The sequence below is a fragment of the Pangasianodon hypophthalmus genome, chromosome 8 (genome assembly GCF_027358585.1).
Source record: "Pangasianodon hypophthalmus isolate fPanHyp1 chromosome 8, fPanHyp1.pri, whole genome shotgun sequence".
Taxonomy (NCBI): Eukaryota; Metazoa; Chordata; class Actinopteri; order Siluriformes; family Pangasiidae; genus Pangasianodon; species Pangasianodon hypophthalmus.
This window is the reverse complement of record NC_069717.1, coordinates 4,815,213-4,839,789: the sequence shown is the minus strand read 5'-3', so window position 1 is coordinate 4,839,789 and position 24,577 is coordinate 4,815,213. Positions and strand designations below refer to the sequence as shown.

The following is a 24,577-nucleotide window of genomic DNA, read 5'->3' as shown; positions in this document are numbered from 1 at the left end:
AGATAAGCACGATGTGTCACTCTTTAATCAATTAAAACTTGTACTTGTTGGCAAATTGCTGTGGTGTAAGAGAATAAAACACTTTAGGCTGCACTTCATCGTGGACTATTTTCCTATAACAGCGTAACCCCTATGTGTTTTATTCCTTGCATATTTCTCCTTGTTTCATTTCTGGATCAAACAAGACACAGACAGACATGAATTATTAGAGTGTGTTTTTTAATTTAACTTAAATATAGTCTTGTGACTGCTGCCACAAAATAACAAAGTTCAATACACAAGTATTTACAGAAAAGTTGCTGTGCAAACCCAAGCAAACTAGCAAGGATTTCATTTTCAATGTTTAAAACACAAGTTTTCTCTTTATAAAAAACAAAACAAACAAAAAAGCCAAATTCAAATTAAATAGTACAACTAATACATTCATTTTTTTGCACTAGATAAGGTCCCATTTTAACATTCAAATCTGACATTTGGTCCTGTAGGTTAAACAAGGATACAATTAGTCATTTAAAAAAAAAAAAAACAAACAAAACAAAAACCTAGTGCTATTTAGATCTCTTTGGCTTTAACAGAAATGACCTTTTTTTCTTTCTAAGTAAACAGACACACTGTTTTTGAGTCAGAAAAACATTCATGCTCTGTTTTCTGACCAAGTGTTTAATCACATGACCAGTTCAGCACCTCTAGTTTGACTGCTTACATTCTTGAATGTTGTTATGACTTTAGAGCACTTTACAAAACAGAGATACCGAAAGTAAAAGGCACATGGGTTAAAAAAAAAAAAAAATTCCCAGAAGGACATTTAGTGAACGTTGTTGTTGTTGTTGTTCTTTTTAAATGCAAACAGGAATCACAGGAATGTTTCCTGGATTAAAACACATTCACGTCACCGATAGTCGCTGTTGTATCTGCACTCCCAGCAGGACATGACACAAAAACCTCCTCTTAAAACGAGGGAACAATAATATATACAAAGAGCCTGTAGAACCAGGCAGGAACATGTTCTCAGTCAACGATGGCTGTAAGTCCTTTAGCGTGAACGGGAACAGAGCTGATTCTGAAACTTCATTGCTTGAGTCCAGAATATAAATACCTATAACATGTCCGAGTTAATAAATAGGTAAATAAATAAACCAAGCAGAGCACCGGATGTGTGTAGAAGTGTAGATTTGAGATGCACACATGGGCTGGATTTGCAGCAGAACAGGGCACAGGGCACGGGACAGCGGTCATGGGATGAGACAATGCCGGAGAACTTTTCCGTAAAAGAAAAATAACGTGATAAATAAAGTTGTGTTGAGAAGCCAGTGTAAAAGTGTGATGTAATCCAGTGTATGATCAAACAGCAGGTGTGAAGTTTCAACAGCCATCAGCCATCAGTTAGTCCGTGGTTAAAATTAAAGGCTCGGCGCGATGTTGCTGTCGTCCTGCAGGTCTCCGATGTCTTCCGAGCTCTCCATCATCCAGGGATGTAGCAAAATCTGCTCTAAGCTTGGACGCTCTTCAGGGCGGTATGCGAGGCACCAGCGAATGAGAGACTGGCATTCTGCAACAGAATGAAAAAGAAAAAATGAGCAATTGTTTTATTTTACAAACCAGAATGAGTCATTTCTCATTTAGAAACGTTCATCCTGTTATCAGATGTTTGAAAGGCGAAACACTTTCTATAGTCGTACGGCTGTTACTCTACTAGAAATTCAGGACACACAGGAACTCACCTTTAGAGACACGCTTAGTGAAACTGGGTGTAGCCTGGGCAATGTCTCTGTCTCTCTCAAAGGGAATGTCTCCACACACCATGTCAAACAGCAGGACTCCCAGAGACCAGACGGTGAGAGGAAGTGCTTCGTAACGCTGATGCAGGATCCACTCAGGTGGGCTGTAAACTCTGGTTCCTGACAGGAAATAAAGACGTGGGCGATTAGGAAAACATCCTAACATACAACGGTGAATATGAGCAGTCTGTTCGATTAATTATTGCTGTGAGCTTTGGCCCAGGAGCTCTGTTCCTGATTTCTATGTTATCTGTAGCGGTTAATCCAGTTCTCCACTTGTCTTACCTTCGAAGTCTGTGTAGGCCGCGTCCTTCAGCAGAGCGCCAGATCCAAAGTCGATGATCTTGACATCTCCGGTACGAGTGTCCACTAGAATGTTCTCGTCCTTGATGTCTCGATGGACGATTCCCCTCGAGTGGCAAAACTGAACCGCTTCAACCACCTGCTTCAAAAACCTGGCAAAGAGACGCAATTTCTTCAGTTTTACAGATTTCAATTTAATGAGAAGTTAATCTCGTCGAATGGTGAGTTATAGTTTTTTGGCTGTACCTTCGTGCGATTGGTTCATCTATAGCACCACGCTCGGTGATGAAGTCGAATAGATCCTGGCACGGCTGCGGTCTCTCGAACACGATAAAGAACCCCTGACCAGGCACCTCAAACCAGTCGAGCATGCGGATGATGCCAGAGTGGCCTGAACCTCCGAGCCGCATCAGGAGCGCCACCTCCATGGGGACCGGGCTTGATTCACCAGGCTAAAACACACACAAGACAGGAGGATAAGCTTATAGTCTGAATGCTGGTTATAAACTCAAAGTATGAAAGTATGAATTTGTCTTAGTTACATGACCAAGATGAAGACATTAATAACTAATAGTAACAGGTGCTCTGAGTTTGTGGAGTTCATCTGACACATCACTAAATTCTGGCCATGTGACAAAAAAAAAAAATCCAAATATTAAGAATACAATGTTCCAGTTTAATCAAGTTCTTCCTGTTAAACATCATGTCGTGGTTTTTTTTTAAAGCAGGGGAAATACTTTCGCTTCCGGTTCCTGTATGGACTGTTTTGAAAAATCCATGAACGTCACTAGGCACTACGTCATCACGTAGCAACCAGTAGAGGGCGCACGGATACCTGTACGTTTAAATTCTGATCCCTATTTACTTCTAACTACAACTAAAAAAACAAACATGGTGTTTGTAAACAATATATATATATATATATATATATATATATATATATATATATATATATATAGTTTAAAAACATGTTTTTTTAATATATAAAAATGTACACACACACACACATATATATGTGTGTGTATATGTGCGTGTGTGTATATATATCTATATATAAAATTTATTTTTGAATAAATGTGCAGTTAATTAAAAGCTATGGAGTTATTATGGACTTGTTATGATTTGTTATGACTAATGAGTTATGAGTTGTTTGGACTCACCAGTCCTGCCCACTGCTGCACTCTGTCATGGCACACTTGTTTGATAGCGACCTGAAATATAATACAAATATAATTTGTCATAACACAGATACATTAAAATATCCTTTAAACACAATTCAGATCTCCTTCTGTAACACTGGCATCATGAAGAGGAAGCCATGTAGCCTCGGGTTCAGCGCGTGCACACACACACACACACACACACAGCACCGCGATTAAACAGGAATAAATCCACTTTACTGATGTGAGCCAGCTCTCTGCTTCTCATTTAATCCTCTACATTTACTCTGAGGCACTTCAGTCGCCTTTTTAGATGCCTTTTTCTTTAAAAAACTGTAAAAAAGTTCAGAAATTACCTGTAAACCATCAGAGATTCGCTGTCCTGCAAAGACCGAGCCGAACCCGCCGCTTCCCAGCAGAGCTCCTAACCGGTACTGCTTCTCCAAACCCTCCCGAGCTCCAGCTGCACCAAACCGGCAGAGAAATGACACATGAATGACACATTTTACTCCCACAACTACTACTAACTACTACTTTTATTACTACTACTATTATTACTATTATTATTATTATTGTTTAAAGCACCATAATACATAATTAGTAGCAAATTAGCTAACTGACAAATGACCCTCCGACGAATAAAACTTGCTATTTACAATCAGTTTTTAATTAAAAAATTAAATGAACAATAAATTACCAACTCGTGTCATGTTACTTTACTCATTTTTTGTCTTCTTTATTAAAGAAATACGTCTAAAATATGACTAAAGCTCATATTCTTACCGGATTTTCCTCTCACATCTTCTGTTTGGTCGCGACGCGAATCAACTACGCGTTTGTCCAACATCTTTTCACCAAATAAAAAAATGTCAAATATCCACAAAATGAGCGAAGAGTTAGACAGCAAAGCAGATGAATCCGCTATAAAGCCCTCAGCACTGCATATCCATGTTTTAAATAAGTTTAAGCTTCTTGTTGTTGCTGTTGTTGCTGTTATACGCTACTTACTCAGCACAGCTGCTGTGCTTGTGTGTCTCTACTCAGGCTTTGTTGATGTTTTAAGTTTGTGTTTACGTTTAGGGCCACGCCCACTCCACACGCTCTGACCAATGACGTCCAACTGTCGTCCAGTGTTTTGACTTGAACACCAATCACGCGCAGGCATTTTTTTTAAACATTTGAATATTAATGAGGACTTGGTTTTTCTCAGAAAACGGTGGAAGAATCGCGCGCGCGCGCTCCAGCAACGTTTCAAGTAGATTTTTCGCGCGAGGAGAGTGAAAGACACGTACTACCGTACTACGTAGTGTGCGAGAATAGTGCGCTCCGTTAGCGCCATGGCAACCCGTGCGTTCTATTTGTCCATACTTCGTAGTTCGGTAGTAGGCATGGCTTTGGACGTAGCCGCGGTCTGTGTGGGGTTTAATTCCCGCGCAAAAGACTTCCGTTGAGCATCTAGGCTACTTAAAAAGGGTAGAAGTGAGTTTGAGGAGTTTGAGCAAGGGCGTGTGTCTCATTTTAAAGTTCAAAAACTGATCTGTTGGGATTATAACGGATTATAACGTCTGTAAAGGTTAACACTGCAGTGTTACTGGGTGCTGAGGTATTCAGTGTTCAAAAGTATATGCACACATTGCATGTTTACTGATGAAGAGCTTCCCTTTTTGGTTTAATTCATGAACACTGGCTTCACAGGGCACAGCAGGACACAAAGTGTACTTCCAATTCCTCATCACCACTTTCCTCTTCCCTGTAGTCCACCTTGTACCTGCTCTTTTGCACACTGAGATCTTCTTTTCTACTGTTATTATGTTATTCAAGTCCATTTACTCATTTATGTCCTGCGAAAAAGAGCACTTTCAGTTAATGGCTGCATTTTTGCACCACAGCTCCTCCAACACCCTAAAATTCAAAATTAAAAGCCACTTAACCATCTGAAGAACCCCTGAGAAGCATTTTCTACTAGTGTACACTCGAAGCTTTTTGAAATGATCAGCTTTACTTCTTCTGTAGGAGGAAAAAAAAGCCCACAGAAAGCTGCTGAACACTCCTGCTTTCATATAGTAGATGCTTTATACATGATAAAAGTATGACCTGAGCCTGTGACTGCTTTGTTTTATTTGCTGCAGACATCCCTGTTGTGCATGCCTACCTGCTAAACCTGTGCCCAATGACCTAATGCATGCATTGACAACATGCAACTGGTATTCATTCTACAAATGTATTTACAGATGTAATATAAGTGCATGTATTGTGAGAAAGTTTTTCCCCACATGCAGAGAGAGAGAGAGAGAGAGAGAGAGAGAGAGAGAGAGAGAGAGAGAAGCCACACCACAAAGATAAGGCCATTTTTCTTCAGAAACTTCTCCTTTTTTATTCCAAGAAAAAAAAGAGCTTTTTTTTCCCATTCCAAACAAGAAAATAAAATACAACAAGCTTATATTAATCAGGTATTAAGATGATAGTGTGACATTTTTATAGATTTTTTTTTTTCCTCATGTTTTTTTTCTATGAGATCAGTTATGTTGGTTTAAACATGCACCTAATAAAGAAGTCCAATCTTGGCATTAGTGGCAAAAGAAAGTAAGGTAATGGTGAGGGGAAGTCTTACAGTGACGGTCATTATTACTGATAGATGATAGTGATCAGGACATGAGGGGAGAGTGAGAGGGAAATGGGATTTCTATGATGATGGACAAGATGACGTTTGATTGATCCCCGGGTTTGTGCCTTCTCCTGTACTGCGAGAGGGCTTCGGAGCGCCTTCGTCCCTTTATCAACTGCTGTCTGGAGACGGTTCCCTATGCATGGCGTTCTTCTTCATGCTGTCGAGGTACTCCTGTTGTGATACGGCCAGGACCGAGGCCAAAATCTCGTCATCCTCCCAATCTGTCAGACCTTTCACAAAAGAAAAAAAGACAAAAACAAATTAACAATAATGAAGAACTGATGGCAGCAACAAAAAATTTGACACATCTTGCGGGTTTACAGCCATCCCACACAAAACCATTATTTCCGTTATTAGCTAGCTTCTTGTGTAGTTTCCTGCTAAGATCCAGAGCTGGGTGAAGTCACAAAACAAGTTCATATGAGGTAAATCTGTTATCATTAATCATTTTCCTTTTCACACCACTTCGCTTTTTCCACCCACATACACCCACCTGCACCTAAAAATCACACTCAACATTGAAAACAATTATTTCATCCTTTCAGTGAAGTTCATTTGAGTTCTCAGGCTGGTCAAACTGTGAAAACTGTTTGATACCGAGTTCTAACGTAGGACAGACAAGGATTACTGTATCATAAAATTTAAGATCCAATCAGGTTCCAGTATGCAAATGACGTCCATGGGACAGACACTGGACGAAAAGGGAAAAGCGAGAATGTATATTAGAATTGGTGTCATTCGCATATTCATAAAATGTGTACAAATTTAAGAGCTTCTGTGCCTTTTCGTGAGTTTTGCCACATCAAACAATTAATTATGCAATTTAGAATAAGTTTTGGTGACTATCGGGAAGAACGTGAGCCATGAACCTCACCCAAGTAATAAAACGAATCCAACCCAATTGACCCCATCAGCATTATGGAAATTTGATCCTGCTAACTGATCCCTATTTATTGATTAGCTGGAACAGCATTTGTGAATGAAGCGTAGTATTAATCCCCCAGTCCCTGCCCTTCATGCTTGGTTATTTGTTTTTACCAAAAGCCGTTGGCGACATGTCCTGCATGATGGCACGGTAGCCCAGCGCGGGGTACAGAGACACCAGAGACGATGAGGTGGGTCTGTCTGCTCCAACACAGGCTTGGTTACTGGGCCCTGCACAATACAACATGAACACCACATCACACACATACACACACACCTGATTAGGCTTCCTTCATCATGCATTTCCTGGTCACATTTTACATCTGTGACCTCAGAGGGCCTTGTTTGTTACCTTTGCAGGTAAATAAGGTGTGCTAAAGCACTGGAAAACACTGGGGATATACAGCGGGACTGGGAAACCCTACTCAAGCATTTACGTGCCATTTACATCTGTTTTGCACAACAAATAACTAGTTCTTCACTCGCTGTACTTGTGGGTCCACCTTCACACAGTTTACTTAATGCGTCAAGAGCCAAAACATGTCACCGTGTTTCAGAAAGAAAAACATTAACGTGAAATTGCCTGAGTACATGGAGTGAAGAACACACAGAGCAGTGTACAAGCTGATCCACAGGGGCAGCAGCAGAACTGGATGTGTGTGATGGTGGTGAAATGGAGCGTGGCATACCAGGAGCGCAAGGCGAGGGAGGTTTGGACAGCGCGAGAGCCGCTCCAGCCGGGGAGGGAGGCTTGGGCGCTGGGTCCGAGTGGGCCGGGTCTGGGTTCTCGGGGGAGGGGGCGGAGCTCCGGTGCCGTGGGGACCGTGCGCTCCACTCCTCCAGTCCGCTGGAGGCTGCAGCAGTGGCAGAGCTACATGTGGCGCTGGCCTTACGCGGCTGAGGCAGAGACAGAAAGGAAGAGAGAATTTTATACAGTGCTTTACAGAAATCGAGACACTGATTTAAATACGACATTGATGAGGGCATTTCAGACTCAACATGGAAACTATCATGAGTATGAGTATGATAAGTACGAGCATAATCAGAGTCCTGGGATAATCACAGGCCAGTCTTTATGATTACAGCAACCGAATCTACATCTTTATTACCTTGAAAACAATCTTTCATTATAGATCAGTGTTTAAATTCCTGCCCCAAATTTTTTTAGTTAACACCACTTCTTAAACAGATGTTTGTACTTTCGCTTTCAAGCCATTTATATGAAGACATAGCGTTTCTCTGAAGCCAGACACCTCATCGGCGGCCAAAGTGAGAAAAGATAGACGTAAAACCACCTTGTGATGTCTGCACGAACCCTGCAATGAACTCTGCACCCATTATTGAAAACTCAGGCTTTATGTGAAATGGCATGTAGTATTACGAAAGGCAGAAAACAAAATACAGGCAACTGAGTGTTTTGCACCGATCACATTAACGAGCTCACTTTACAAAGCATTATCCAAAACCTCAAGGAAAAACTGAATCATTTCCAAAGTGATTATAACTGACTAGAATGTGGCCGGAAGGGCAGCCAGAGGCTTGTTGCATGACTTGTCCTGATTCTTCATTCTCAAGAGGTTTTGGCTGACAGGAATGTGTTTTTTAGGATGGCCCGAGGCTCACTCTTTGTTTCTGCCTCCCCTGCTCACCTGCCGTGCCTGTTTCTCCTGATCCCGGAGCCACTGCAGGTACGACTCGCGGGCCACCTGCTCCTCGATTGCCTCATTGGTAGCCTCCCAATCAGTGGCCCTCTTTTTATCCTCCAGCATCTGCTGCTCGATCCACGACTCCTCCGATGTCTTGATAGCGTTCTTCATCAGAGACTGGTCCGCGTACTGTCCAGAGGGAGACCGAGAGTGAACAAACTGAGTAAACTATGAAAGTACTGTTAGTATTTTCTTAAAGCACCTCTGAAACAGAGCTGGGTGATGTGATAATATAATATCGATAGAGTGATAAACTACATCATGATACACTTTTTTTTGAGATATCGCAAGTATTGTGATATCTTTTTTAATAAATCTTTTTAAAATAAAAAAATATTGTTTTAAAATCACAACCTCTCGTGATGCATATTGTGTATCATAGAAAAGTCTGGAAATATTGCGATATGATATTTTGGTCGTATCGCCCATCCCTACTCTAAACTTAAATATGGGATTTTGAAATAGTTAACGTCTCGTGAAAGTCTGATTCCAGTCACGCAGATTGGTATTTGGGTCATTTTTGTTAATACAGCATTAAAGTCACACTTTTCCATTTAAAATAAAGACGTATTCAGCCAACGTGGGGTAATGTGGCCTATCGTGAAGTTTAGATACTGTTAAAAATACTACAAAGTTGACTTCTTATAACAGCAGTCTCTGAAGTACTTTATTCCTCTTATACCACAACATTGTGTCAACAATGCCATTTTTTTATTTATTAAGAATGATTATTCATACTGTTTATCTGCTTGTAGTTACATTTAAACCAGTTAGCTCCTGTCATCAGTTACATTACAACAGCTACATATTCAGTTGCTCCATTTCCAACCTCTGCTTTCTCTTTCTTGAAGTTCATAAAACAAAACACGCCACTGAGAAAGCGCAAAGTGCAAAGTCCTCCGGCCTGATCTTGTAAAACTTGAAGGAACAGCTTTACCTTTGACTGTTACAAAGCGCTGACACTGGTGACTCCTTCTAAAAATACTACATAAAACATTTCCTCATAGAAACGTCAGCATGTCAATGATTTCACAGGTTTCTTAATCTGTTTATGTGGAGCATCTGCCATACAATCCCTGGGAATTAGCTGGTGTTACTAGTTAATACTATACTGCGGTTTGTAATCGAGCTGGAACTACTGTCAGAGCTGCTGTTATAGAAAATCAATTAGCACCTTCTGACCAATCAGATTTGAGAATTTAGCTGCACTGCGGTGGTAGAATTATTTTTAATGGTTCAAAATGATGTTATAGGATACTTTAACAGTTACATCAATAAAGCTTTTTTTGAATTAAACTGATTTTTAAATAAGAAAAGCACAAGATGGTCATATGTATGCACATGACTGATAAAAAAAACAGAATGCACATGACTTTGAGTAATAATGAGGAATATGAATAATTTGTCTCAAGAGCACTAAGAAGAACACTGTGCAGGTCGCAGTTAAAATGCATCATATAGTTAAGGCCGTTGTAACAGACATACACAGAGTTCGATATAATGTTTACTACTCAAACTTTCCTTAAGACATCAGTGACAACATCAAGAGCACGGGTTTGATCCTGCGCCCTGATTACAGCAATGCACTTTCGGTCACTCTTCCTTGTCTGGGAGAGCGTCTCGAATGCTAGACAGCATGTGGTTAGCTCCTGTGCAGAGCGACTGCGCGTTCTGTCCGCACGCCAACTGTGCCGTGGCATGTCCACACGCCATTCTGTCTCCAAGCAGCCAAGCCAGCTGTTATACAAAACCTGGCTGACCCTGACAGAGCCATACACACACGCTCGCACACACACACAGCCGTGGCTGAACTCGCTGCTACTGAAAGCCTAACACAAGCACATGTAAATAATCACTCTTACTACAGGTAATGTTTCTTAGCATGTATAATACCGCCTGGATCAAATGACACAGCAGACAAAAGATCACAAGCTGTACACGTGATGTAAATGTGATTAGTCACTGGGTCACAGTGCGTCTTCCTGTTTAACATTAAAAGACAAACGACAAAAAAAAAACTGTATTTAAGCTAAGCCAAGTGTCTAAATGTATCTGAACACTCGGCTCTCTGATCTGTTCTTGCTTATGAGCAAAGAAGTGAGTAATTCAGAAATCAAGTCATTGCCTTCATTTCCTTATATTTACATAACCACATTACAAGAAGGCCTTTTTGGGATAAATGACGTGCGTTTCACTGAGATACTGTTGATCTTCTTAGAAGCTTTAAAACATGGATTACGCATTTACTTACAAGTAATTTCTTTTTGTGCACATTAAATACAAAAAAAGATCATTTAAAAAACACCACCACCACACCCCTAAAGAATATTATACCACAAAGCTATTGGATTTTCATTTCTGTTTCATCTTTAACTAACGACAGCTCGGACAATAGTTCATGCTGCAAGACAAACCATAGGTTTATAATAACGTGCACATTCTAACACTTTATTGATTCTATACAACCTTATACTGTGTTCGACTAAAGCTCGTAACTTGTCATTTCCAACCTCGAAAGAAAACGCCCCCTCAACTTGGAATTCCTACTTGGGAATTCGAGATGGTCTCCTTACCCACGAGCTCAGCAAGTGACGTCAAATTCAAATGGCTGTTCACAGCAACAGCAGTAAACAAAGTAGCACTTCTTACCTTTAAATAAATTTCATTTTAAATCATACACAAGTAAAATTCCCTTAATTGACTATTTGCAGTCAGCAAATCAGCATAAAACTTGATTCTTTTATTATTATAACTATAACTTAGTCATGTGATTGTAAACGTTATGCGTATTAGAGTCGTCTCCTAAATGCATCTCCGAAATGTAAATAACTATAAAAACCAAAAAGCAGGACTGAAAGGGTGCTACACGTCTTTAAGATGACAGCCTGAGGGGAATTCTGCTGTTATCATTAGGCACTTGGTGCACAAATAAAACAGTACGCTGCTAATAACGATCCCTGAGTAAGCCACGGACGTGTGGAATGTCCCCCAACACCCACTCACACTGCGGTGGGTGTTGTGGAAGTGAAGCTCTGTGGGACGCAGTCCTGAGCAGGCTCTGATAAGCTCAGACTATCACCTACTTCTGACTTCTCTGCCAGAGAGCGCAGGTCGACTCCGGCTCCGACCTGCTCGGGGGCCAACGCAGTGACCTGATTTAACACAGTGGAACATAGTCTCTGAGCTCAGTCTCAAATAACTTAAGCAGATAACATCATCTTTCTTTCAAAAATGTAGTATTTATTAATTCATTTTTAGATTTTAAGACTTTCTTGAATAGAGCTAAAAATAAATAAATAAATAAATAAATAAATAATTTATAAATTTTACATATACACATACTATTCAAATTTTCACAGATTAAATGTGGCCCAAAAAAAAAAAAAAAAAAAAAATCTACATTTAATTGTTTAAGATTTAATGTATTACTTTTTGACGTAACACAACTGCACACTGAAACGCTCAAAACATGTTTTTGCTAAAAAATTTCTTGTTTAAAATCAAGCCTTACTAAAAAAAAAAAAAAAAAAAAAAAAAGGTTCTGAATAAACACTTGATCTAGAGCACAATCTTGCTTTTTTAACTCAAAATTTTGAATTAAAATTTCCTTTTTTAAATTCCAAATTAAATAAAATAAGTGAACAGAACGAGTCCTAAACATGATACTACATGCTCATATTGGATTCACTCTTTCTTTCTGCGAATAAATTTCATCTGTTGATTAAGTAAGTGTAAATGTAAAACTGAGCGAGAAGAAAACACTAGTGTGTAAACGAATAAAAACTTAAAATTTACAATAAAATTCTGTATATTATGAGATTATGAGATAAGATAACGTTGCGTGTAGCACTACAGCTAACGTTCACTCTGTCAATATTAGTATAAAGATCAGACGCTACTATTCAGATACTAAATATGGTACGTAATTAAAAATCCGAATGCGACTATAAAATATTTGCATCCATTTTTGACTGCAGTGTTTTGAACTTTAGCATCTAGCTTGTTATAAAAATTCAACGTACCAAATCGTTTTGCTTTTTTCGTGCTAATTTATGAAAATTTGAACCTGTAAAACCATACACCGCGGTGTCACGCCGTCTCAAGCAGCAGGACAGCTATAAGGTGCACCGTATCCCATGATGCATGGATCCCATAACACACATTGTGCACGTAGGAACCGTGTCTCACAGAAGTAGAATAAGAGATCAGAGAGCGTGCACGAGTACACGTAGTCCAGGGTGGGTTTAAATCAATTATTTAGATAGGACATGCTTGGGTCCGATTCGTTGCTTTCTCCAATTGAGTATCAAAGTACTAGAGTGTGAAGTTTAGTTTAAAACACTGATCACGTGTGATTCCTGATTACATAATAAGGTCTTTGGACTTTTTTTGCACTTTTTCCTTTAAATAATTCACGAAATACACTAAAGAACCAAGTACAACATGAGCAAAGCTCAGATTTCAAGAATAAAAGGAAAAAAATCTAATAAATGATCCCAAAAAATATGTCCAGAATTCAGATTATGATGCCGTTTGTCTCTCTGTTGCACAAGATTCGATCTCAACCAGAGAGACTGTTGTGGTGAAATTAAACTAACACTCTGATTTAGGTAGATCTGATTCTGCTCTGATCTCTGTGGATTAACATCTCTTCCATAACCTTAAGATTTCCACGACATTTTCCATCGTCTCATTCCCGGTTAGTCTATAAACTCCCGGGTTTTTCAGGATGCATGGGTTAACCTGTTTGGTTTTACATAAAATCAAGACCAAAAACACGTTGTATAACCTGCTAAGGAGATTATTTTATTGATCTCTGAGATGAACCGAGATTAAATCACGAGGAAGTGAGTGGGTCGGCTTTTCGTTCGCCCACAGCTGTGAGAAACAGATCTGCATCTCCGCTGCTTAGTTCAAAACAACCAAAACAAGAAGCTTGCCCTCGGCCCAAAATCCTGTTTTCAGTCATATGTACAGTGAGTGAGTGAAAGTGAAGCATCAGTGGCATCTAGCCATACTGTTTAACCTACATCTCATGAGTAAAAAGATTGAAGGTGGGTTGTTAATAGGGTTAGGATTTATTTATTTGACTAAACATTTGTATCATTTTAACATCATGGTTTCTAAATTCATTAAAATTGAGCTAGGCTTCAAGTTTATATTTATTCATGTCTTGGAGTTATTAGCCAGCTATTTAAGGTTAGAATTGTAATTAATTAAAAATGTAACTTTAAATCAGTGTAATGTCATGTTCAAAAAAAAAAAAAATAAAAAATCTGATCCCCCGACTTCACGCCTGCATATGCATCACATGCCTGCAAGGCCAGTGTGATGTGTTTGGTCTGCTGTTATCTTTGTTCCTCATTCACCTACAGAATGATTTGTCAATTGTCTGACGTGTTTATATTTCATCAAGTGAGCTGGAATCCAACCCTTATATAGCTTATAAGTTAAAGGTTAAAGCCTGAGATATACTTCTGTCCAAACAGGACTCGGAGTGCTGGAAAGGCAGATTAAAGCCCAGATGAAATCTTCTCCAAATTTGGTCTTTTGCCAATTTCCACCCACTAGCCTGTGCTACCCATAACATGACGGCTACCAACCAGTGAGAGTGAAGTCCATGTGCTTCTACTGAAACATGTGAATCTGCTGCTCATGCTGCATCACAGGGCAGTGGAACACAAACACTGGAAAGAGCTATCTGCCTTCTTCCTCATACATGAGCTCAGAGACGCTTACAATTTCCTAGTGTCACTGTGATTGACAGGTGAGGCAGTAATGCCATCCCTCCTACCCAGAGAGCACGGCCAATTATGCTCTCTGGATTCCTGAGCACCAACTGCCTCTTGTTAAACAGGTCAATCTGTAACCTAATTGCTTGCGGTAAGTTCTTTTAAACTGTAATATCAAGACAAGTCTGAGATGAGTCATACAAACATATGACGAAGATCTAAAAATTGATTCTGTATGCTCTTTTTCTGTATGATGGAGCTGCTGCAAAGAGGGCAAAATCCTCAGACATCTCGGTTGAAGCACGGCCATTTAGTTTGATTAAAACTGAGATCCCTGCTGTATTCATCTAACTCGGAATTTCCAACTCCGACTTGGAAAAAAACAAAGAAATGTCCCCTTAAGTTGGAATTCCTAATTATAAACTCAGGAAGGTGTCTCTGTCCCCAGCACATGATGTCACATCAACATGGCCGCTCACACTGTCAACAGTATATAAAGGATTACTTTACTACTTTAAATGAGTTTATAGTAGTATTTACTTCAATCAACATAGACACATTAGTTAAACCTGTTAATTAATTGGTTAAATCCATAACACTGACTGTTCACTTCACTGTTTTGAGAAACATTATAAAATCATGATCACTGATGGGAGCCGGCTAACTTGCTGCTAACAAAACATACACTTTCATGAAGGTGTCCATGTTTTTTCCCCCCACTCTGTAGCTTAAACATCATGTAATTCCGAGTTAATTCGACTTCCGAGTTAATTCGAATGTGGCATATGCACTTACTCCCGGTTTAAAGGCAGGAAGGCCGAGCCCCACTCCGATCGTGGCTTTATTAGGGTTCACCACTGAATTGTAGTGAATGTTCCGATGGTAACTGACTCTGATTGGTTCGTCATTGTTTTGGTGGATCCCGTGGAACGTGTTGATTGGTTCTGAAAAACAGGCAGAAAAAAAAAAAACACTCTTAAATTGGAAAAAAAAAGTAAAAAAAAAAAAAAAAAAGTGGTATCTTATTATTAGTAACTGGAGATCACAAAAATTGGAGACACCCAAAAGGGAAAACGGAAAAAACCAATCTATTTACAGAGTAAACGTCAAGCCTAGGTGCAAAGTAGTCTAGAGATAGAGATCAGTAACTCTCAGCATACCTGCAGCAGATAAGGATCAGAAACATGGTTATTTTTGTGTCATTAGCGCGGCGATATGAAAGAGCCACGGCACAGGCTTTTCTGTTTTTATCTTCTCTTACACTGAAAATATAATAGATAACCATATATATCCAGTATATATTCAATAGCTAAACTGATCTCTCAACACACGGTATAAGGCCAAAAGTTTGTGGACACCTGACCGTCACACCCATATGTGGTTCTTCCCCAAACTCTTGCCACAAAATTGGAAGCACACACACAAAAAAAAAAATCCCAAAAAACACCAGAACATCTTTGTGGCAACATTTTAGGGAAGAACCACATATGGGTGTGATGGTCAGGTGTGCACAGACTTTTGGCTATACAGTCTATATGGCCAAATTGCAACAAAGTTGGAAGCACAAAGTTGTATAGAATGTCTTTGTATGCTGTAGCATTACAGTTTCCCTTCACTGGAACTAAGAGGCCCAAACCTGTTCCAGCATGACGATGCCCCTGTGCACAAACCGAGCTCCATGAAGACATGGTGTGTGAAGGTTGGAGTGGAAGAACTCGAGCGTCCTGCACAGAGCCCTGACCTCCTTTGGGATGAACTGGAACACCGACTGCACCCCAGACCTCCTCACCCAACATCAGTACCTGATCTCACTAATGCTCTTGTTGCTGAATAATCAAAAATCCCCACAGCCTCGCTCCAAAATCTAGTGGAAAGCCTTCCCAGAAGAGTGGAGCTTATTATAACAGCAAAAAGGGGGGGAATAAATCTGGAATGAGATGTTCAGCAAGCACATATGGATGGTCAGGTGTCCAGATACTTTCGGCCACATAGTGTACCTTCATCACCGATATTCACTGTGTGAGGAAACGGCACATAGCTGGCAAGGTTTTAGTCTCTTTACCACCATGTTTGTTAAACTCGCTCCTTATATAACATGATCTTTGCAGGAAGATAGCCATGGCAAGATTAAAAAGTAAATAAAACCATTTCGATGTAATTTTAGTAAAATACAGGCCATGTACGGTTTCATATGGAAACCTACTGAAGTATATTTTAGGCAGACAAAGCCAATTTTGGCCCACACCCCCTGTTTCGTCATTTCTTCTTTATTTTGCCAGAGTTCACAGCAACATCCTCTAGTCATTGCTATATATAAAACTAATGTTACCCTAACAGTCAGTTTGTCATTTACATGATTGCTATGGTGCCTTTGAGACCTATTCAATACAAAGATAGATGTCATGATGATGTTTTGCATGTTTATGACCGACGTGGCAACCCAGGCTTTTTATTTTATAAGTCATGCTCGAGGTAGGTTAAGCTGAACTGGTAGCCATGAGCAATGGTGTCGTTTAAGTAGTAAATCTTGTGCTAAGATCAGACTGCAGAGGCTAACTGCTAACATCAAGGTCGACTCCGTGTGGAAAACTGAACTGGCGCCCAAACAAAATAAACCAAACCACTTTATACCTTCATCACAGAAGTGCCCTCACCTGTGCCGTTCTGGTACACCTCCACCGGCCGGTTGTACATCTCCGCCATGGCCTGCATCTCAATGTGGTTCCCGTGACAGTTGTTTTTTCTTTTCCTGTTGATGTATGTGGTGAAGTCTTCTGTCACGTAGTTTGAGAAGTAGTCTGCGTTCTTCATCTGAGGATTAAAAAAAAAGTATTTAAAAAAAAGTTCAGAAATTTTGTAAGCTTCTGTATTGTGGATCCAATGGTTGGCAAGAACTCACCAAGTAGTCCATGCAGTGTTTGCGAACGACTTCGTGCATATCTTGGTCTCCGTAAACTTGATCAGCTGTGAAAAAACACATACAAAACAATAATGTTCAATAGAAAGCCCAATTTTTCGCTGGGAAAACGTGTGAGGCGTGTTAAGTACAGACTTAAGAGGGACCAGAGAAATGTTATCAATACACTTTCCATCTAGCAAGATTCAGGGTTCTTTGGTTTGTGCATCTGGAGAACCCTTAAAGTGCTGATTCTGCACTTCAGTGCATTTCCTTTTGAAACAGGAAGTCAAGGATAGAGCAAGTGGAAGGGTGTAACAGAAAGACCCAAACTTAAATTTGAACTAGACTGCATTACTTGTATGGTAAAGCTAAGGTAACTGACGGTTTGGCATCGTACAACAGTACAAACTCTTCCTCTGAGATTAGCTTATTGTCTTTAGTTGATAGTTTCTTAGCCAACCAAGGCTGTCCATTCCACCGTAGCGTTAACGGTGTTGATTAGTGACTTTGGTTTCCGTGACTATTGCTTGAACACAGATTATGTTCCTGCTGCCGTAGCCGTCCCTACCGCTGTCACTACTTAATGTCCCTAATTAGCTTTATATTAAACAGCATGTCTCAGCACACAGAACATCATGGTTAGCGCAGCCTGTACCGGTTGTACCGATGTTTGACCAAAGATGAAGATTTTAGAGGGGGACGAAATGCAGACATACTCATATAATATCATACTCCACCTTTTCATAGTAACATGCAGGAAGCTATAACCACAACCACACAGATGCCCCAGGTTTGGTGCCAACCTGCTGCTACTGTAAAGCGATTTGTCTCAACCAGTCTGCTTACAAAGGGAGGGACAAACGTGTTGTAGAGGGCATCTGATTGGATGCAAATTGGACAAATTTTTTTTCTGGAAATGATCATTTCTGAATAAGCAGAAAATCTACAAAACACAATTTTGTAGACTTGTACTAAAAGCTCTAAAACACCAAATTAATTTCATAGGGACTTGCAAGGATTTGCAGATCCCTATTGGAGAGCGTTCCAACTCCAAGTAGAAGCCATTTAGGAAGCCAACTCTTAATTATTCAAAGAAGCCTTGAGCCCAGAGAGTACAAGTCCACATTAAGTGCTCATTAGGGATAAAAGGGCAAAAAAAAAAAAGAAAACCTAAATAAAGCTAAGACACAAAGGGGAAGAACTCTGGACACAAAACAGGAACAATCCATTCAATTCATATAAGCATAATAACAACAGCAATTACCAGATATTAATCTCAACACCTTTATTTCTGTCTCTTGCACCAGTGCATGGCTGCATGGTCGTGCAGCTCGTTACACGGGTGTCAGTTTCGGTGGGCTTCATCTCTGCACGTCTCATTGGTGCATGAGTTAAAAAAAAGAAAAAAAAAAAAGAAGCAAACTGAAGCACAGATGTAAACAAACGGGCATGAAGGTTCCTCACTGAAGCTGCACCTCTTCCTCCCCGATGCGGCCATATGCAAATGACTTGGGGATCATTCCGGCAAGTCACATGACCCACGACCGCAGACATTCTCAGAATCACTTAGTCAATTTCCTCTTTCGCGGTATCAGCCTACTTTTGTTGTGACACACTGAGGCAGCGGATGCTGAACTCAACTCCACCTCCAAAAAAGGCGCACAAGAAATAGCGAATCTTCAAACTGCATATCGGAGCCTGACGTGCGTTTGTGGGGTTTCCATTTATTTATGGAAAAAAAAAAAAATCTGATTTTCATGCATTTTTGTGTGATATGTGGTATTTGTCATACCAGCTAAGGGCTCCAGAAGTTTAAAAATATCGCTCAGTCATGCGTGTGAACAATAAAACCCAACGGATATACAATTTTAAAGCTTTCTGTAAAAATACACACACTAACCAGCCATGCTGCAAATGTTATTTAGTTTAAAAAAAAAAAAAAAAAAAAAAAAAAAAAGCTAATGAATGTTAATCAATGTTAAACAAAATATACATCTTCCAGAATTATTGGCACCCATCGTTTTCACAAAATTAGCAGAACTATTGCACAAATGAACATTTATGTTCTAACAGAATAATTCTCATTCAGATGACTTTTTTTTGAAGAATACTATTTTCTCACAAAAATATATCTGCCAAATGTTTTTCAAAGGCTAAAAGATATTTAAAATAAAAGCAAAAAATTGTCATTCTTGAAAAAAATTTTCCACAGGAACTTTTCTTCTTTTTTTTAATCCAAGATTGGGTAAAAATACATGGTCACTGAGTTCTTTATTAGGAACACCTGTACAACTGTAACTGCTGATCTCCTGGGATTTTCACACACAGCAGTCTCTAGAGTTTACACAGAATGGCAGAAAAAAAACAAAAAAAACCATCCAGTGAGCATCAGTTCTGTTTGAGGAAACGCCTTGTTGATGAGAGAAGTCTGGTTTGCGCTGTCAGGAAGGCTAAGGTAACTCAAATAGCCACTCTTTACAACCGTGTTGAGCAGAAAAGCATCCCAGAACACACAACACATCAAAACCACAAGGTGGACGGGCTACAAGAGCAGAAGACCACATCAGGTTCCACTCCTGGCAGTCAAGAACCAGAATCTGACAGTATAGCGGCCACGGGAGCACCCGAACTAGAAGAAGACCAGGTGACACTTTTTCCAAAACACTCATCCTTAAAACGTTGCACGTATTGTGCATCAGACAGTAGAAAAGTTCCTCCAATCTCCATGTGAGCACGCTCATCATACCGCAAAACCACCGCTAGTTTTTATTCTGCTCCGAACATGAATGGAGACAATATTCTGCTGACAGAACCAAAACATTTATAAAATTCTCATGCCTCTAATGTCACATGACTTTCAGACCTCAATATGGAAGAAAACCAAATAAATAAAAGGCGACATCTCTCTCTGTGTTTTTTTAAAAACCTGCTTTGCCAAGTTTCATTGTGAGCACAGAGAAATTAGAACAAGGAAACAAAACACTGTTTCTCTATTTAAAAGTTAATAATAAATGAACGAGGCTGTGTCGTGGTCACGCAGTTGAAACAATGGGCTTTTATGAAGGCAAATTGGGGAAAAAACTAAACAACAGTTCTTTTTTTCCATATCAAACCATGTCACTGAGTCACACAACAACCCATGATAGTGTAATAACTTTTACATTAAATCTATGTTAAGGTCAGGGTTAAGAAGACAACAACCAGTTAGCAAAGATAACTGTATATGATAACAGTAAAACAGAGGTAGTATCATAGTTTCAGTAAGGAAGAAAACACTGTGGAGTGTGCGGTTATAGAAAACTAATCAACAACAAGGTGGTGTGATGAAGCGGAGTTACAGTTTTCACCCTGAAGTAGATTATTTACCGAGAACAGCACATCATGAAGTGTTTTATTGCTCTTATAGCACAGCAGTTTTCCAACAATTAGAAGGTTTTATTAATTAAGAAACACTTTGTACGTCTTATCCGTTTATAGTTACGTTTAATGTTGCAGAATGACTGCAAAATAAGTTTTATTACTTACATTATAGCAACTATAAACAGCCATTTCCTTACCAGCCTCTCTTTTTCTATTTCATAGGTATTAATGAGAAGAAGAAAAAGAAAAAAAAAGAAAAAAGAAAAAAAAAGCAAACTGATAATAAACAGAGAAAACAGAAAGCATAAACTCCTCCATCCTGAAGGCTTGTTGTAACTTAAAGTTAGAGTGTTACCTCTGACTGGTACAAAGCATTGTGGAGACATTTATTTAGCATTTTTGGAAGGAGTCTCCAGTGTCAATCAACAACTAATTAGTTTTTTTTAATCCGTTTTGCTGGCACGTTCACTGTACAAGTCTCTGTGTAGGTTTTTACGGTAGAAACTATTAGAAGGACGACATTAATATAAAGCTGTGAATCGAATTACTGCTGATCTGGAAAACTGATCAACACTTTATGACCACCTGAGAATGGAACATTTAATATTTAACTAATATAAATTTCTGCTCGAAGGCAACTAAAGATCAGAATTTCTGAACACTTGTTGATCTGGTTTCAAGCACGTCAGGGGAGAAAATTCAGGAAATTCATCACCAGCCCAAAAGAAAGACGCGATGTGACAGGTGTGTGACTACGTGAGAAACGAAACTCTGGGCATTAGAGAGAGCAGATGGCGCGCAGGTAGTGTCATCAGCGCTGTGACGTAGAGCAGCGTGGAATTTCTGACTTCTTTCACTTCCCAGTCAGGTCTGGAGCCGGGTATTTACACCTCTCCACCCATTGTTTCCATTCATAACGCTGAGGTGCGTGTGTGTGTGTGTGTGGATCGCTCAATCGCTGGAGCTCGAACTGAGCAGCGGCTGCGATCTGGTTAAGGCAGGGACACCCCCCATCCCTCCCCTCCCTGCACAGCGGGACATTTACATGAATCTGACTCATCTGTGATCATAAACACCTGCCTTTGTTCTTTCCCAATTTCGACCTCAATTTGAATGGCAAATCACGAACCCGGAGAGTCTCATGAGGTTAGAGATGCCGTGAGGTGCCCAAGGCTTCGCTCATTAGGGGGAACCACGACAGGAGCTCAGACAGAACTCTGCTGCTTTTAAACGCCGCTGATCAAAACTCCACACAGCTTAGTGAAACAGGAAGAAAATCCAGACACCGTTTGTTAGCACATAACAAAATTTTTGTGATGCGTGTGTGTGTGTGTGTGTGTGTGTGTGTGTGTGTGTGTGAGTGTGTGCATGCACGTGGGAGTGTGTGTGTGTGGGTGAATATGTCCTGGTAAAATTTCCCCAAATGGGTCATACTACAAAGATCAAAGATGGCAGAGCGAGCATCACTCTCTCTCTCTCTCTCTCATGTTAAGATGCTCTTATTATTGCTCTTCCACTGTTTTGTGCATATTCTGTCTTTATAATCAACATGTCATCTTCAACAACATTGAGATTTATTTTGTAATGAAATTGAGTTGACTTTTTTCCCGCCAGAATTTCTGAAAATTCTTCCTCCACCATGTCTTTTGACTTGTGCTGGTGCAGTGGGATTGAGCCGCTTCACCTCTACCTAAAGAGAGTGATGCAGCGGTGCTTTAATCCTTTATTCATTCCAGCTCTCTCGCCTCCTCACCTGTAAACTCTGCTCAAACAGATCAGCTTCCAAAGCTTCAACGCCATCGCGCCCGTCACCTCGTAAACCACTAACCCTGCTCTCACTTGGCACAAGTGCATCAACGTCTCCACTAGCTCTGCTTCAGATCTCTCATTAGCACGACGTTGAACTTTGCTGAGAAATGGCGGAGTTTTGTTTTCAGGAGCTTCCAGTGAAACCTGACCGTTATCTTTGAGACTGCTGAAATATTAATAAATGTGCTAGCCATAATAATTTCCCCTGTGACATTAAAGCAGCACCGCTAACTTCTCAGAACCGAGCAACAAATTAGCACCAGAATCACTAAACACTAAAGAAATGTTTCATTATAAGCATATTTATTTATCCTGCAGCAATAATTTACGCAATTCAGTACATGCATAATAACTCTGTTTCCTTACACAACTAGCACAACGCCCAAGAAACAACTACGATGACCTTTTACTAACACGGGTGACCAATGATGAGAAAGCTGAACTAAAAGAGGAAGAAAACGCGCTGTGTGACACGTTTACACAGAAACGCACACACAAGCAGATAGGCTTCATTGGAAGGAAAGCGAAGAGGCCAAGTCCGATTTAGCAGAAACAGGAACCACAAGTGCGCGTTCATTGATGAGGGCCAGAGATAGCATCGCGCTGCTAACCACCGAGCACCCTTCTAAGAAAGGGGCGGGCGCTGGCGCAGGGCGCTGGGCTGTGTCACACGGGCCCACCCCTTCAGACCTGCGCGTCTACGATAAGCTTTATCCCTTCAGAACATGGGCCCCAGCCACGTCACAGCGCGCTAAAAGTCTGATTTTGACAAGAATACGGGGCTGATCTGTACACCCCATGTGACATTCAAATGCTCATTCAGGTGTTGGAGTGTCAGAAAAGAGGTCATGCTGAAATACTACGGAAAAGAGATAAGAATTCGGAGAAGTCTTCGCCACGTGGGATTAGAAGAAATCACTTTACATTTGCGTCTCGCTACTGCAAGCCACATTTTCAGCAAATTATTTACAGTGTAATCTATTATAACAGCATGTTCCACTACAATCACCAATATGATGATACAGCTTTAATTATTTTATACCACGACGCTGTGACAATAATTCCTGCTCTAATTCAATTCACAGGTTTATATTAATGCATTCGTTATAACAAGTTAGCGTTTCTGTAGTAACAACTCATTCATGGAGACTTGTATAGCAGATGATCTGATCATAAATGTTTAAATTAAAAAAAAAAAAAAAAAAAAAAAAAAAAAAAAAGGGGGTGTAATTGTTGATATGGTGAAGTTTTCCACAAGCAGATATTTATTTAGCATTTATTTATTTAGCATTTATTTATTTATGGAAGGAGACTCCAGTTTCAGTCAGAAGTAAAGCTGTAACTTTTCCAACATGGGAAAATCTTCAGGATGGAAAAGTTTGTGCTTTTTTTTTTGCCTCCTGTAATTTCAAGAAAGAGAGAGAAACAGGAACTACTTGCTTTGTAGACGTTCCAGAACATTAAACGTAACTATAAATGGATAAACATGTACGATGAGTCGTCCTTTAATGAATAAAAAACTAAACAGTTGGCAAATTGCTGAGGCATTAAAAAAAAAAAAAAAAATACAAACATAAATAAACTGTATGAAAGAAGAAAAATTAATAAATAAATGAACAAATGAAAAAGCTAAATGAAACAGAAAAACAAATATGAAAATGAGGAAAAGAAAACAGAGAAGAAGACCAAAAACAAACAAATAAATAATAGCAAAAAAAAAAAAAAAAAAAAAAAAATTACAAAGAAAGAATTACAAAGAATTGAAGAAGAAAATTAAATTAAAAATTTAGCAAAAAAGAAAAAAGAAAAATTGTCACCCAGATGAGGACAGGTTCCCTTTTGAATCTGGTTCCTCTCAAGGTTTCTTGCTCATGTCGTCTCAGGGAGTTTTTTCTCACCACCGTCGCCTCTGCATTGCTCATTAGGGGTAATTTCACATATTTACAGTTTATTCTGATTTAATTTATTTTGAATGTATTTATTTCTGTAAAGCTGCTTTGTGACAATGTCCATTGTTAAAAGCGCTATACAAATAAAATTGAACTGAATTTAAAAAAAAAGAAAAGAAAAGAAAAACAAAGAAAAGAAATAAACAAACAAACAAATAACAAGAAAAGAATGAAAATAAAGTGAAAAAAAACCAATGGAAAAAAAACAAAAGAAGAACTAAAAAACAAGAAAAAAACCAAGAAGAAAATCAAGAGACAAAAAAAATTAAAAAGAATAAAAAAAATTAAA

General features: G+C 39.5%; 2 protein-coding genes across 4 annotated transcripts in view; both read right to left on the bottom strand.

Annotated features, from left to right (window-relative positions):
* Positions 1-202: 202 nt before the first annotated feature.
* On the bottom strand, positions 203-4,289 carry pim2 (Pim-2 proto-oncogene, serine/threonine kinase). The gene is made up of 7 exons (XM_026928014.3): positions 4,025-4,289; positions 3,598-3,704; positions 3,242-3,292; positions 2,328-2,533; positions 2,064-2,233; positions 1,722-1,898; positions 203-1,549 (listed from the first exon to the last, which is right to left on the bottom strand). Exons 1-7 carry the CDS (start codon positions 4,086-4,088, stop codon positions 1,401-1,403), a joined length of 924 nt encoding a protein of 307 aa, XP_026783815.1. The 5' UTR covers positions 4,089-4,289; the 3' UTR covers positions 203-1,400.
* Positions 4,290-5,589: 1,300 nt separating this feature from the next.
* The window catches only part of otud5a (OTU deubiquitinase 5a), a 44,095-nt gene continuing 25,107 nt past the window's right edge, over positions 5,590-24,577 (bottom strand). For 2 of the 3 annotated variants that reach the window (XM_026928273.3, XM_026928274.3), the window contains exons 3-9: positions 17,171-17,235; positions 16,926-17,082; positions 15,067-15,215; positions 8,483-8,668; positions 7,523-7,730; positions 6,948-7,064; positions 5,590-6,139 (exon numbers count right to left, since the gene is read on the bottom strand). In XM_026928273.3, coding sequence (XP_026784074.1) covers positions 6,018-6,139; positions 6,948-7,064; positions 7,523-7,730; positions 8,483-8,668; positions 15,067-15,215; positions 16,926-17,082; positions 17,171-17,235 — 1,004 coding nt within the window. In that variant the 3' untranslated portion in view covers positions 5,590-6,017. Of the gene's footprint in view, positions 6,140-6,947; positions 7,065-7,522; positions 7,731-8,482; positions 8,669-15,066; positions 15,216-16,925; positions 17,083-17,170; positions 17,236-18,453; positions 18,691-24,577 lie in introns of those variants that run through there. The other variant, XM_053236070.1, reaches the window with a different exon arrangement.

Excerpts from the sequence above, each read along its gene's own strand:
- pim2 (XM_026928014.3), bottom strand. The coding sequence starts at position 4,088 with ATGTTGGACAAACGCGTAGTTGATTCGCGTCGCGACCAAACAGAAGAT. Across the intron at positions 3,293-3,597 it reads GAATCTCTGATGGTTTACAG|GTCGCTATCAAACAAGTGTG; the intron begins GTAATTTCTGAA and ends ATTATATTTCAG. Across the intron at positions 1,550-1,721 it reads CACTAAGCGTGTCTCTAAAG|AATGCCAGTCTCTCATTCGC; the intron begins GTGAGTTCCTGT and ends ATTCTGTTGCAG.